General features: G+C 47.2%; 2 protein-coding genes across 2 annotated transcripts; one reads left to right on the top strand and one right to left on the bottom strand.

The window, feature by feature from the left end:
• Positions 1 to 475: 475 nt before the first annotated feature.
• Positions 476 to 9,433, bottom strand: LOC119393556 (estradiol 17-beta-dehydrogenase 8). The gene is made up of 3 exons (XM_037660648.1): positions 9,412 to 9,433; positions 1,494 to 1,687; positions 476 to 892 (listed from the first exon to the last, which is right to left on the bottom strand). Exons 1-3 carry the CDS (start codon positions 9,431 to 9,433, stop codon positions 476 to 478), a joined length of 633 nt encoding a protein of 210 aa, XP_037516576.1.
• Positions 9,434 to 9,612: 179 nt separating this feature from the next.
• LOC119392777 (sodium-dependent proline transporter) lies at positions 9,613 to 13,736 on the top strand. The gene is made up of 4 exons (XM_037659732.2): positions 9,613 to 9,949; positions 10,776 to 11,252; positions 11,947 to 12,564; positions 13,070 to 13,736. The coding sequence occupies exons 1-4, from the start codon at positions 9,698 to 9,700 to the stop codon at positions 13,589 to 13,591; spliced, it is 1,869 nt and encodes a 622-aa protein (XP_037515660.1). The 5' UTR covers positions 9,613 to 9,697; the 3' UTR covers positions 13,592 to 13,736.
• The last annotated feature ends 1,040 nt before the right edge of the window (positions 13,737 to 14,776 follow it).

Below are 14,776 nucleotides of genomic sequence, written 5' to 3'. Positions count from 1 at the left end.
AAGGACATAAGATTTTCACTAGCGTAGATGATAACAGCAATAAAGATGGCACATTGTTTTTTTTTTTTTAGCTTCAAGTATCCAGCAGTCATCATTACTGTCCTTATTCAATTGCCGTCCGCCGCGGTGGTGTAGTGGTTAAGGTTCTTGGCTGCCCGAACCATGACCCGAAGGTCACGGGTTCGACTCCTGCCGCGGCACTCGCATTTCGATGAAGGCGAAATGATTGAGGCCTTAGGCACACGTTAAAAAACACCAGGTGGTCGAAATTTCAGGAGCCCTCCACTACGGCGTCTCTCCTAATCATATCGTGGTTTTGGGACGTTAGACCCCAACAATTATTATTTGAGGCGCCGCAACTTACAAGTGCTTCTATGATGGCTTTCGCTTCCAGTGGATACTTTTAAACGCAAGAAGATACGTCTTTTTAACTTCAATTGCACAAGCAAACCGTGCGTGCAGAATTATCGCAGGTTCACATATCGAATCCTCCGCTGACTTCAAGCGCTGTGCCAGTTACAAATGAGCTAGCAGTTGGCGAACACAGAAATGTGATAGCCTCGGCAATCTCCCGCGGCTGGGCTGGTCTTCTGTGGAGCGCTGGAGATACGGGAGTGTTTGCGCGCTTTTGACTTAGTGCAGCCGTCATGGGCGTGTCCGTCCAACCGGGAAGAACTGCGTTGCAGCGGATGCTGTGGCTCGCCAGTTCCTGAGCCGCCGACTTCGTCAGAGCCACGACTCCGGCTTTGGAAGCGGCGTAAGCGCTGCAGTATGATCCGCCAGCTTTGGCAGCGATACTGGCCACGTTCACGATGGCGGCGCCTCCATGGGGCATTGCCTTCTCCTGGCGTAGCATCTCTCGAGCGGCAGCTCGGTTGATTAGGAACGTACCCTGCATAAACAGTAAAAACAACACTGAATTTACAATGTTCACTGACGCTTTCCTTTTTTGCTTCGAATGAAGGTTTGCAGGCATTATATAAGTCATCTTCACCTTCCTACCTCCCGCTAAAAATTACTCACAAGTGTCGTACCTTCCAGGTATCTGTCTGTGACTGCTATTGTAGAAACCCGTCTTGGTTTCGTTTCGGAGCAGGCCTAACCGTTTGACACACGCTATGGGTGTATATTCCAAGCGCGCAACGCTTCGACGAAAGCACAGGGAGAGTGGCAAGCTTCTTTGGAAGGCGTCAGTGCCCTGTAGGAGCTTTCTGCATTTGCTGCTGACTCGGGCATCCTCCGCCGCATGGTCGAATCGTGCGAAGGAACATCTCTTGGACTCTTGACGTTATGGCATCTCGTAATATACCGCAAAATTATTTCCATAGCACGCCGATCTATATTTTGAAAATGTCTCGCCACAATTTTTTTACACTATATCAACAACTAAATGAGTCCAGTGTGTCGTATTAACGACATCCGTTAAAAAATTCTAGCTGCATGAACAGAGAACAAACGATCTATAGTTTGGGAGCCCCACGGCACAAGCTCACCTTTAGATTGACCCTTAGGACATCGTCGAACATCTCATCTGTAGTGTCGCCGAGAAGTGCCATGTGAAGAATGCCGGCACAGCTGACGACTATGCTAAGTGGCTGAGGGTACCAAGTCTTAATGAAGTCGAAGAGATGCTCTACGGACAACCTGTCGCCGACATCAACGAAGATGGCTTGGTGCTTGGCTTCGCCTGCGTCGAAACAGCCAACAACGTGAGATACGCCATTCGTGCGTGCCTGTTTAAAATAATCTAAACAAGTAGTTGAGCTCTAATAGCATGAACATTTTGGTTTCACAATTTGACGTGGGAAAACTGCGACTTCAACTACCGAACGTGCACTGCCATTTAAATGGCACTTCGTAAGGCATCACTATTCTTTTCTGGGCACCATAAATACCGGCATTAATGGTGGAGGTACGCCAAATAATTTACATTCAATTCATTTTGCATCGGCCATTGTAACTTGTTTTTGTGTGTACGCTTACGTTATTGCCGTAACTATTTGTAGTATATGGGATGCTACGGATCAGCGGATATTGAGATATCAACACCTAGCTCGATAGATGCTTGTCACAAGCTTTTATCGAGAGATTCAGACGTGTCACATGCATCGAGTCTTGCGGCCACTGACGTCTAATGGCATGCCTCTTTCAGTTGCAATTGCCTTCTTAAAACTCAGTTGTCCCGACATGTTCTTTTCGAGTAATTTTCATGATTCGTATTTCATTTGTCCAGTAACAAAAAAATACATGTTCCTTGCATCTTCTTAGATTATTCCGTCGTTAAGATGTAACTGAATTTCAGTTACTTAATGGCTGGCAGTTGCTGTGGAACTTTTCATGGTCTTACAAGGACTAAAGCGGGTAAATTAGCCGAATTTTATGGAGAAAGTCGTTGCACTATAAGCCACACTGCAGTACCTCGATTGTTGTCGTTTCCGGCCACCACGGTGTGATTAGCTCTATAAAAGTGGTTGCCTTTTGAAGAATGAATCTTTTGGCGTAGTTTCGCCGCGTTAAGAGCACAAGATGCAAGCATGCAATGGACGTCATGGTAAGCGTGCTCAAATAATGTCTACTCACCCTTAAGCAACAAATATTTCATAAATTTCTATCCTGGATGTACAGCGATGACATAATAAGTGGAATATAAAGTATGTACGATCAAGAATACACACCTGCTCTTTCTCTCTCCCTCTCTCTCTCTCTCTGTACGCGTGTGTGTACGTGTGTGGGTGTGTACGCGTGTGCGTACTTCAGTGCTGCGACTGAACATGTAGAGGCGTGCACCTATGCAGAATATCGTTTTCCTGTTTCGTATTGCGAATATCCGGGCAATTCACATCAGTGGTTCTAAAGAGAAAATGAGCCATAATAATAATATCTGGGGTTTAACGTCCCAAAGCCACGATATGATTATGAGAGACGCCGTAGTGGAGGACTCCGGAAATTTCGACCACCTGGAGTTCTTTAACGTGCACCTAAATCTAAGTACACGGGCCTCAGACATTTTCGCCTCCATCGAAAATGCAGCCGCCGCGGCGGGGATTCGATCCCGCGACCTTCGGGTCAGCACTCGAGTGCCATAACCACTAGACCACCGTGGCGGGGCAATGAGCCATAATACGTCGTTGTATTATTCAAATCGCGCAGTTGGTGATGAATCATTTCCTCTACTGCAGTCAAGTGTATAGAGAACGTGAAAATTTTGTCTGTCTGCTTTTCATGGTAACCTCTACCGCTGTGACTATTTGTGAAATCCTGCGGTTATTATTGTTAGGTAATATTCTAGTGCGCGGTTAGGGCTATGGGGTGTCTTGCGCAATAATTAGAAAATATAATTCCTAACATAATACGGCGAAAAGCGGACACATAAACACTTCTTACGTGAAGTAATGTGAAGTTGACCCTTCTACATCTCGCAAATTATGTGAAGCACAGTCTAATTATAAAGCACGGCTTCAGTTGAGGGCGACTCGTTCAAAAAGGTTCGCATATGTAATAAATTATTTTAAAGGAATTGCCTTGTTTAACAATTTTCTGTTAGTCTGTTTAGTTTAGTCGATAATTTTCGTTGCAATTCGATTACTTTTATTCAATAACAATTTACACAACAGCCTATTGACGAGCTAAGCTTGCAGCTGGCGATGCAGATTTTGGCCCATTACGTTGACCCAGTCTACACTATGCAACCCGGGCCATCTGGGCCGTGTAGAAAGCAGCTCGTGGGTAACCATGTTTAAAGAAGTAGACCGTGCGCTCGATATTGGAAACGCTCCAACACACTTTGGCCAACGATTTGAAGCGGTGATGCCTCAGGTACACTTATGAGGTTGAAGGAGTACTGACACGATTTTGAGACATCGTGAAAGGGACGTTTTTCGTTTCCTTGGCACCCGGTGTTAACGCTATCCCCACGCCTGACTCAGATAACACGCATAAAATATTTTACTTTGATTTTAAAGTTTTCGTCGTTGAGCAACAGCAAGTGAGCCACACCGCAATGGATATTATCCCAACGAGTCAACACAATTCCACTGGGTTTGCGAACTTTGCGTCCTGCATGCAGCCTAAATCGCAGAAATCACTGTCGGGGCCACTAGACGATAATTCAGTCATCGCTGCTTACGTGCACCGCGAGCAGATGACGGATCTGCCGTTAGTACGTCGCGAGCTGCTGTCTCCCCGTGACGTCACCCTGCAATGTCACACTGCGTTACTAAAGAGCCGCCCCCTGGATATTGAAACCGAAAGTGTTCCTTTAACGTAGCGGTGTTAAAACATATTCGATGCATTCCTAGGCACCACAATACTCGTTTTAGGGTTCTCGACACCAGTGTTTTTATTTAAAGCGACCATCCGAAAATATTTAAACTTCGAGTCAGTACTGCTTTAAAAGGACCGACAACTGATTTTTCTCGACACAGATTTTACGGCGCGACAGTAAGCTCACCCTTCGTAGGGTTTGTAGCTGCAGTGGTTTATCCGAAAAGCACGTAGTTATTTTGTAAGCAGTATTTTACGATCTGAAAGGCTCCAAACACGCATGGAGGCTTGCTCCAGTAATGCTGAAAATTGATAGCGATGCTGCTAGCCCTTGTGAAAGTTGTCGTTGTTCTGCTTTCGCAGGAGTTACTGTATCTATGCTTAACCACCTTTATTTTGAGCTTTCCAACCATTTTTGAAAATAGCAAGCTGTTACAATGAGATGTGTGGCTTCATACACCTTCCCGGTATTTGTACAGCGTTGTGTGCGCTTGCGCCCAAGGTTGCCTGCGCCTGTGTCATGGATGGCTTGTCCCGGCGTCGTTACTCTCTCGATACACGAGCCAAGCCAAGTAATCGCAAACGTAACTGTGCATATGCACGGCCGCACCGAGTAGCAGCGCGCGTCATTTCTGAGACGAAGTGTAGGTAGCAAAACTATGTCGCTCCAAAATCTTAGCGACCTAGAAACTGCGTGCATGGTTGCATGAGCACGCTGAAAAGCTGCTCAAGATGTGCTGACGAGCATGGGATCATTACGTCACGCGAAGGCAGTGCCACTTTAATGCATACTACTAACGCAGGCCTATATGTACATTATTATGGAGTAATACCTTTCAATATAAAGAAACGAACAATATTTCAATACTAACAAAAAAAAATCGTCAACCGCGTACAGATATCAACGGTCACGTGGCCGTCTTCATCGTATCATTGACGTTTTTGCCGCCAGAGGCGCCACAGGTCATTTTTCGCGACTTTCAATTAAGAAATAAAAATATAAATCCATCTCTCACGAAAAAAAAACAGAGTTGGTTTGAGTCAGTGCGACGGGCAATCTTTACATCAGTGGAGTCAACTCATTTCATATTCTGGGCAGTTGTCGGTCCCTTTAATGCGAGGAAGTGACCTCAGGATGTTTTCGCATGCGAGATTATCTCTTAGCGCGCGTTTGCGTGATTTGTGAACAGTGAACGGCGAGCGTTGGCGTCCTAGCCTACCGTATTTACCCGCGTATTACCAGCCCTCTAGCGCTACCTAATGTTACCTTGACGTTGGCTATTGTTTGCTGTTATTGGTTAATATTGAGCAAGTGATCACTAATGTAGGCTAGTTCACAGAGCAGCTAAAAGAAATAGGACGGGGTGTGTGTTCTTTTTCTACCAGTCAGTGATGTCCATAGCTGTGCGAAAAACGGCACGACACCTACGGTAACTGAATCACCAGCTTAACCTGATCGCAGCGACTCAGCCACTTGGCGTGCAGACTCGAGCTGTCTGTCAGCCACCACAACACTCACACCTTCTGCAGAAAGCGAGCGACAAACGGCCGCACCGATGCCACTTGCACCACCTGTGACCAGCGCGAGGCGTCCGCTGAAAGACATTGTCACCGTTCGAGAAATGCTAACCGCTGTACGTGAACCGCTGTCTGACCCCGCCGGTGTAAGCGGCCTCATTGAGAAGTTTGTTTTAGATGCGAAGTATCTTAAGGCCGAGCTCAATCCGGTGGTGTGCAGCGTGACCACCCTTACAGCGCATGCGCATACCCTCTCCACACACCTCCTCTCCACTCACCCTCTCCCCTTCCCCTATCCACTTTCCCTCTTTCCACTTTCCCTCTCCCCTCCCCCTCTCCCATACCCCTCTCCCCTCCCCTTTCCACTCTTCCTCTGAAACGCGGGCTAGACACGCCGAAATTCTCTCCTGCGCACCGCCGCGATGAGTTCGAGCGCATGCGCGTCCCCTCCCCCTCTCTCTCCTCTCCTACGCTGCCCCCCTCTCGCCCGCCTGTCGACCGCGTTCCCCGCTCGCCCTGTGAGAATTAACGGCCAGGCTAGATGGAAGATACGACGCGCGTAGCGTCCCTCTTCGCGTTCCACGACGCGAGGTCGGTAGCATGCCCAACGAACGCCAACGGAACGCGATCGTGCAAGTGCTCCGGCTTCGCATCGCCTCATGGTCCCCTTTAGCGGGAGATGGTGCAATTTTTCCTCGCATTGCTTTCCTATCACGGCACGCTTGGCATACTTACCCGCGCGGGTTCGCTGCTCCCTGTGCAGCGCATATGTTTCGTTATCGCAAACGAAAGGGTCATAGCTGAAGCCTACATACGAAGCGGCGGCGGCGCCTGATGCTACATTGTATACCACTAGCCTAAAAATTCGTGCGCAGCCGAATATTTGCGTTGCGATTGAATGAAAACAGTCTTGTAACGGCGAGTAGACGAGATTGATACGGTGACGTGCGCGCTTATTAAATGCGAAGCATTTCTTAGCGTACTTCTGCGACTTTGAGAGTATCTATCTATCTATCTATCTATCTATCTATCTATCTATCTATCTATCTATCTATCTATCTATCTATCTATCTATCTATCTATCTATCTATCTATCTATCTATCTATCTGCGACTTTGTGCTCTCCTGGCCGTTTCGTTAATAGGACGTATACCAAAACTGGTATGGCACAACATGACTGTATGATGAACACTAATGATAGGTCATAACATGAAAATCATGATATGCATGTCATTAACGGCATGATTTACATGCCTCGGCCTTCGTACTGTTGCGGACGTTTGGTTAACTTGATATATACCAAAATTGGTATGACATCGCAAGATTGACTGACAAACATAAGTGACAGGTCCTATTGTGCAAATCGTGACACGCATGTCATGTACAGCATGATTTACATGACATTGTCTCAGGGCGCTCGCGACCGTTTAATTATATGGATATATACCAAAATTCGTAAGACGACGCATTTCTGTATGGCGAACATAAATATCAGGTGGAATCATGAAATTATGATATGCATTTTATGTACGCTATGACATACATGCCCCACTCATGGTGTGCTTGCGGCCGTTTCACTATCTCGACATGTGCCAAATTTCGTATTGCGTGATGCGACTGTATGAACATAAATCACAAGTGGTAACATGACAATCATGACATGCATTTCATGTGCAGAATAATTTACATGCCACGCTCATGGTGCGCTCGCGGCCGGTTCTCTAGCTTGATGTACGCCAAAACTGGTACTGCGTGATTTTGAGGCCCGTGTACTTAGATTTAGGTGCACGTTAAAACCCCAGGTGGTCGAAATTTCCGGAGCCCTCCACTACGACGTCTCTCACAATCAAATCGTGGTTTTGGGGAGTTAAACCCCAGATATTATTATTATTATTATTATTATTATTATTATTATATTATTATTATTATTATTATTATTATTATTATTATTATTATTATTATTATTGTGGTACTGCGTGACGTGACTGTACGACGGAGATAAATGATAGGTGGTAACATGACAAGAATGACATGCATGTCGTGTAGGGCATGATTTACATGCCATGCTCATGGTGCTCTCGCGGCAGTTTCGCTAGCTTGATATAAACGAAAATTGGTATTGCATGACATGACTATGACAAACATAAATGACAGGTGGTAACATGACAATAATGACATGCATTTCATGTGCAGCATGATTTACATGCCACGTTCATGGTGCGCTCGCGGCCGGTTCTCTAGCTTGGTATAACCCCAAAGTGGTATTTGGTGACGTGACTGTATGACGAATATAAATTACAGGTGTCAACATGAACATCATGCCATGCATTTCATGTACAGCATGATATGCATGCCACGCTCATGGTGCGATTACGGCCGTTTCCCTAGCTTGATTTACGCCAAAACTGATACTGAGTGACGTGACTGTATGATGAACATAAATGACAGGGCCTTACACGCAAATCATCATATGCATGTCATGTACGGCACGATTTACATGACACGGTCTTGGTGCGCTTCTGGCCGTTTCGTTAACTGGCTATATACACCAAAATTGGTATGGCATGACATGAGTGCGTGACGAACATAAACGACAGTTCATGCATTGCATATACCAGAATATACGGTTCATTATATTAGAAATTGCGCATGCATGAATGCATGACAAACATGCGACATACAGTGGACTAGATGTCATGACATGGATGACTTCATTTGCCTCAAAGGCAAACAAGGCGATGTATGCAGCTCTTTTCTGGCTGCTTCGCATTATATCTATTCCCACAGTGCGTGGGATCTGCCGGATTTTTCATTCTTAAATATGCCATATCAAACAATAATAAGATGAATGATTTTGACTGAGCAGGCTTGTTAATATTACTTCTATTAAAACTATCTCCCCGCCTCTTATTGTTCTAGCGCCGCGTTCTTCGCCAGTCCACTGTTGCAGTTACGAGATAATACATATGGAATCATCATTACCACGCAATGAGACCATGCCGCCGTCGATGACGGAGAAGAAACGCCAGCGTACACAATACTGCCTCCTGTTTTACTTGATATTCTTATCGTTAGCGCTACGCATTTTCTTCGTGTTAAGTTCGGCAATCTGTATACTAAATTGTTCCGAATTAAATAGTCAACTTCGCGCCAAATTCACATTCACACAGAAGAAGAAACACAAGACAGGACGGGCGCTCTTTCTTTTTTTTCTTTTTTCTTTTTTCTTCTTCTGTGTGAATGTGAATTTGGCGCGAAGTTGACTATTTAATTCAGACATGTACCAACTAGCCCGACAGCGAGTTCTACTAAATTGTTCCGTAAACGTCAACCGTTCGTCTGTACCTGACTGCCCAACTGCACAACACTCACAATTTATCCAATATAATTGTTTAACTTAGCGCAACGACGACGTGGACACAAGAGAAGAGGAGACAAACCACAGCGCTGTGGTTTGTCTTCTCTTCTCTTGTGTCCACGTCGTCGTTGCGCTAAGTTAAACATGTTCAAGTATTGTCACCAACTGGCCCAGCTATCAGTTCTTATTCAGTGTTTCTTTTTCCCGCTATATCATTACGTAATTATTCAAGCTCTAAACTAAAAGTTCGGCAAATCGAATCTTGGACTAACCCCCAATGTGGCAATTATCCATGTAGGCAATTATCATAATCAGTACCTTATACCCTGTGGGTTGTGCATGATAGTCTTAGTTGTTTATGTGCCATTTAACCCAACAAACCATCATCATCATTATTATCATCAGCGCACGCCGCGAGCTCTCGTGCTTCAAGCGCGTGATGATCCAGAAGCCATTCGAACGATTGGGCAACGCCTAGTTGGCCGTCTCTGTGCGCTCCTTTTAATACGTCAGTAATAGCCCTTGTCTACTCCATCCCAACCACTCGCTGAGGTCGGCATGAGCACCCATAAGGAAAAGTGGGCGACCAACCTGGAGTTCATCTGCTCCTGCATCGGTTACTCCGTGGGGCTGGGCAACCTGTGGCGGTTCCCGTACGTGGCGTACCAGAACGGGGGCTCCGCCTTCCTGATCCCCTACATCGTCATCAACCTGGTCATCGGCCGGCCGATCTACTACGTAGAGCTTCTCCTGGGACAGTTTTGCGGCCAAGGACCCCTGGGTGCTTTCCGCTTGTCGCCCATGTTCCAGGTAAGTACCTCGTCAAGCGTGAATAGGCCACAGATGTCAGAGGATTAAGAAGTTTCTCGCAAAACACAGCTCATTTTTGGCCACCGAAATTCTCCAGCTACAGTGATAGAGGTGCTCTCGATAGAACAAGGGCGCACCTGAGTGAACTAGCCGTAGGGTCAGCTTTTGCGGTGCCACAAGGGGGTCAAGTTAATATTTAAATGTCGACCGAGCCGCCTTGGCCCCTCGTTTGCGCCACAGCTAGGCCATAGGTGTATGCATAATTGGGTATGCCGTCCACATGATGTTTACAACTACAAGCTAGCACTTGTTTGAGTAGTTGGCACATGCGTAGCGCGACATTGGGCCACCTAAAAATTGGTTCAGTTTAACCGGTGCACTGCCGTTGAGCTCGAGCAGCTCATAACGGAACATCTTGTATCACTATTTTTGCCTGCATGCAGTAAACGAGCCATTAGCCATTGCCATAGCCCTATCGCTGCCGTTGCACAAATTTCTTGCTTTGTACGAACGTGTTACCTCCCGCGGTAACGCGTTCCAAACCCTTGAATGGTCCTCGATGTTCAGGCACATGCAACGTTTCACATGTATCACTTATCATAGCCGTGCGTAGGGTTATCCTACGTGGGGGGGGGGTGCGAAGGCGGAAGAAGGTTCATCGCAGTGCCCCTCTCCCTATTAAGTCAATGTATACGGCAGACTTTTACCCCCCCCCCCCTGGCCCGCCCCTGCGCACGCCTACGTTACTTAGTACTTGGGATCAGCATTCTTTCGCTGTTTCGCATATGTGTAGGCGACCTTATTTTTCTTTTCTCACCCTTCGCAGGGCAACGCATTCGGCATGATGTGGGGCGCCTTCGTTACGACCATCTACTACCAGATGATAATCACCTACGCGGTGGTCTACTTCTTCCACTCGTTCAAGAATCCGCTGCCGTGGACCGACTGCTTCGAGTGGTGGGGCGTGCCCCTGGAAGGATGCTTCACGCGCCTCAAAATGAAGCACGTGTGCGGCAACATCCGCAAGAGCCTCGTCATCGCCGGCATCAACGACACAACGGCCGAGTCGCCCGTAGTAGTCAGCTACAAGGGCAGCAGTGTAGTTGTGTCGCAGGATGAGTACAACAGCCGCTTCGCCGGCTGCGTGGACGCCAACGCCTCGTCGGTCGACATGTTCTACAACCGAGTGGTGCTCAACGTGTCGTCTTCTTTCGAGAAGGTCGGCGTCGTGCAGCCCAATCTGGTCATCTGTTACGCCATCTGTTGGATCATCATATTCCTTACCATATTCAAAGGAATAAAGGTCAGTGGAGTGGATATGATATCGGGTAGGTTCAAAGCTATGCTCTAACGTGCACGGAAAAAAAGATCATTTATTCTGCCCCAGGATCGACTGAACTTTTTTCGTCAGGCAAGTGCAGTGTGAGAGGTTTTTGTGAATATGAGCTCTGTGGTGTAGATTGAAGTGCTGTAAGCCTTGTTTTACAGAAATCGGTGGTCACTCGCGCACCTCCTAGGCTAGATGGTGATATCCTCCACGTGCTCCAAAAAATTTCAAGCAGGTTTTGAGCCCCTAAAGACCCGGAATCTGCCAAAATGAATATTTTTCGATGCTGTAGCTATGTGCCAGTGAGTTTCCTGCGCATTTATCGACGGACATGTTCTCTTTATTTTACATTTTATGTCGACACTTAGAAATGGTGTCCAAAATATAAAAATTCATCGCAGCAGCGTGCCAAGGGCGCATACACTGTATATGTCGCTAAACATGGAAGCCAAAGCCTAGCCTTATTGCAGACAAGTGCCAGAAAAAAACGTCGCCAATTCAGAGCTACCACGCTCCGCCATCGATGGCGGCACACATACTGACACTAGAGGTTGCTTAAACAAGCGCTTAAACAGTGCGTTGCCGCTGTTCTCTCCCGAACATTCTCCATACATAAGTGAGGTGCGCGTTTCCTGGAATAACTGTCTCTCCCTCTCGCCCATTCTTGCAGGTGGTTGGTAAGGTAGTCCTCGTGACCGCCACAGTACCATACGTCATTCTGACCGTCATGCTCATTCGCGGCATCACGCTTCCCGGAGCCAGCATCGGCTTGCGTTATCTACTCCTGCCGCAGTGGGACACGCTGCTGAGCCCGGACGTGTGGCGCGCGGCCACTGAGCAGACCTTCTACTCGCTCAGCATCGGCACTGGGGGTCTCCTGGTGTACGGCGGCTACCAGCCGTTCCGCAACGACATGTCCTCCAGCGTCGTCTTCATCTGCTTCGTCGATCTCCTGACCAGCGCATTCGCCTCCCTGGTGGTGTTCTCGGTTCTGGGAAACATGGCGTACACGTTGGACATCCCAATCGCGGACGTGGTAGCCGCGGGACCGGGCCTCGCCTTCGTTACCTACCCTGAGGCCCTGTCCCTGATTCCGTTTCCCAACCTATGGGCGGTACTGTTCTTCGCCATGCTCTTCTTTCTAGGCATCGACTCGCAGATGGGCAACTGCGAGTTCCTCACCAATTCCATACAGGAACTGTTTCCCTTGTTCGCGAAACAACGTACCGTGACCGCATTCATGTACTGCTCGTTCTGCTTCCTCATCGGATTGGCCCTCACCACGCAGGTGAGGATTGCTTGTGGGAGTTATACAGGCTCTTTTCGGGAGAGCTTTTGGTTGGTTGGAAACATGTAGACCACAACCAACGCAGTTTAAAGTGCCTATTAAGGTTCCTAAGCGAGATTGGTTCAGATGCTCGTCTTTAGAGCATGTGCTATGGCATACTTTCGCGCGTAGTACGCGTCCCTGTGCAGGGCAGTGTGCGCACAGTGACTAATTGTACTATACCATAGTCACCTGTCGTCATTCCTCCCTCTACCTCTGTCTCTCCCTTTTCCCCTTACTCCCGTGAGGAACATCAGGTTAGAAACCAGATTTCCAGGAAGAGATTCTTTCTCTTGACTGAACATTATCTTCTTATACAGAGTAAGCTGTGTCCAGCTCATTCAAATAACCGATTTTGGTAGCCATATCGTCCGTTGCAGTGCATAAAGCGAAAGAAAAGCAGCGAGTACTCGGGAAAAGTACCGTCCTTAACCTATTTTTCTGCTGGCCCTCCTCGGACACGCAGGCTGGCTTGTACGTCCTAACGATCCTGGATAATTACTTGGGCGCTCTGATCGTCTTGTTCACTTGCTTGGGCGAAGCCATCATAGTGGCGTGGATATACGGCATCAACCGCTTCTTCTTCGACGTGACCTTCATGACGGGTAGCTGTCCCAGCTACTTCGTGCTCATTGCATTCAAGTACTGCGCGCCGGTGGCCTTGGGCTCCTTCCTGTTCTACAGCCTGTACGAATTTCCGCGGAGTAACGTGGGCGATTACATCCTCCCGCTGTGGGCCGACCTGTTCGGCTGGACTTTGGCACTGGTGGGACTCGCGCCAATCATCATCATTGCCGTAGTCAAGTTGGCCCAGTGTGGATTCAGTTGGCGCCGAGCCGTGCAGCCCGAGAGTGACTGGGGCCCGGCTGAGGCCAAATACCGAATCCTCTATCGCGAACGCCTCGTCGAGGTGGGCTTCGCCGAGTTCCGGTACCACGCGATAACGGCGGCCCCAGCGTCCGACCAGGAGCCACTGCCACAATCTTAAGGAGTAAAAGAAAGCCAGTCTCCTTGTGGTCCAATGATTATATGCTGATATTTTCACATCAGTCACCATAAGTGGTAGCGACGCCCTTAAGGCGGGAATGAATGTGCATGAGTACGAATTAGAGATACCTTACCTATTTATACCGATGCTGATTGACTGTGGATAGTGTTTATTCGCACGGCCAAGACATGATGTGGCGTTTTTCCTTTCGATTATCTACTTTACATGCTATAGGTAGTCTACGTCGAGTATCGCGGCTTGAGTGATAGCGTTGACGCGCGAAAAGTGTTTCGTGGTATCGATTATTTTTAGACGTTATATTACCTTTATGATGTACAGGGTCGTCCACATCTAAGGTATTCAAGGCCGTAGAAGCTTGTAATACACAATTTGTAAAATTATTGTTTATCAACACCTTAATTAAACATCATATGCGGGCATTTCCCTCGTAAAGTGGAATAAACGTTCTAGTTTTACCGGCTTGAGTACTAACGAGGTCTTCACTTATACACCCCCCTTTGAAGTTACCGCCTCCAGGAAGAGGTCATCATCATCATCAGATGTCGTCGACCCTGTACGTACACATAAATTTCTATCGTATAATAGACGGTCATGTATACCTAAATTGTTTGCAATATTTAGGTATGCAAGTCAACGCAAATGTTGCTATATGATTCAAAGTGAAGCAAAGCTTAAGATTTTTTTAATGGTGTATACTAGTTGCGATTCATTTTGCGCAACGTACAACTTGATGCAGTGCTCTGCTACGAGGCGGCATATAAACATTTCGTATAGTTTCCGGCACGATATGTCATACGCTCAACTGTTATTGCATGCGTTCTATTCAGAGATTTGTGTGCTTGGGAGGCATGTGTCAGTTGACATATGTAAAGGTATATGGTATGGTATGGAAAAACTTTATTTAGGTCCGTCGGGGCGTGAACTAGCACGTAGCGGGCCGCTCCCACGTCGGTATAGTTCACTATAGTTTCACATTTCATATAGTTTCCGGCACGATATGTCATACGCTCAACTGTTAGATTGCATGCGTTCTATTCAGAGGCTTGTGTGCTTGGGAGGCATGTGTCAGCTGACATATGTAAAGGTAGTAGTAGTAGTAGTGTCCTCTACTGCATGGCTCATACCCACTCAGGGGGATTGGCCAAGAAGTTGTCTTACAATTTT

The sequence above is a fragment of the Rhipicephalus sanguineus genome, chromosome 5 (assembly GCF_013339695.2).
Source record: "Rhipicephalus sanguineus isolate Rsan-2018 chromosome 5, BIME_Rsan_1.4, whole genome shotgun sequence".
Lineage (NCBI taxonomy): Eukaryota > Metazoa > Arthropoda > Arachnida > Ixodida > Ixodidae > Rhipicephalus > Rhipicephalus sanguineus.
Note: the sequence above shows the minus strand (reverse complement) of the source record. Positions and strands in the feature narration are given on the sequence as shown.

What these genes read in the sequence shown, in the direction of transcription:
- LOC119392777 (XM_037659732.2), top strand. Translation starts at nt 9,698, where the DNA reads ATGAGCACCCATAAGGAAAAGTGGGCGACCAACCTGGAGTTCATCTGC. An exon ending in CCATATTCAAAGGAATAAAG is followed by an intron (nt 11,253 to 11,946) that starts GTCAGTGGAGTG and finishes CCATTCTTGCAG; the next exon opens with GTGGTTGGTAAGGTAGTCCT. An exon ending in GATTGGCCCTCACCACGCAG is followed by an intron (nt 12,565 to 13,069) that starts GTGAGGATTGCT and finishes TCGGACACGCAG; the next exon opens with GCTGGCTTGTACGTCCTAAC.
- LOC119393556 (XM_037660648.1), bottom strand. Translation starts at nt 9,433, where the DNA reads ATGGATAATTGCCACATTGGGG. An exon ending in GGATAATTGCCACATTGGGG is followed by an intron (nt 1,688 to 9,411) that starts GTTAGTCCAAGA and finishes GTTTCGACGCAG; the next exon opens with GCGAAGCCAAGCACCAAGCC. An exon ending in TCCTAAGGGTCAATCTAAAG is followed by an intron (nt 893 to 1,493) that starts GTGAGCTTGTGC and finishes CTGTTTATGCAG; the next exon opens with GGTACGTTCCTAATCAACCG.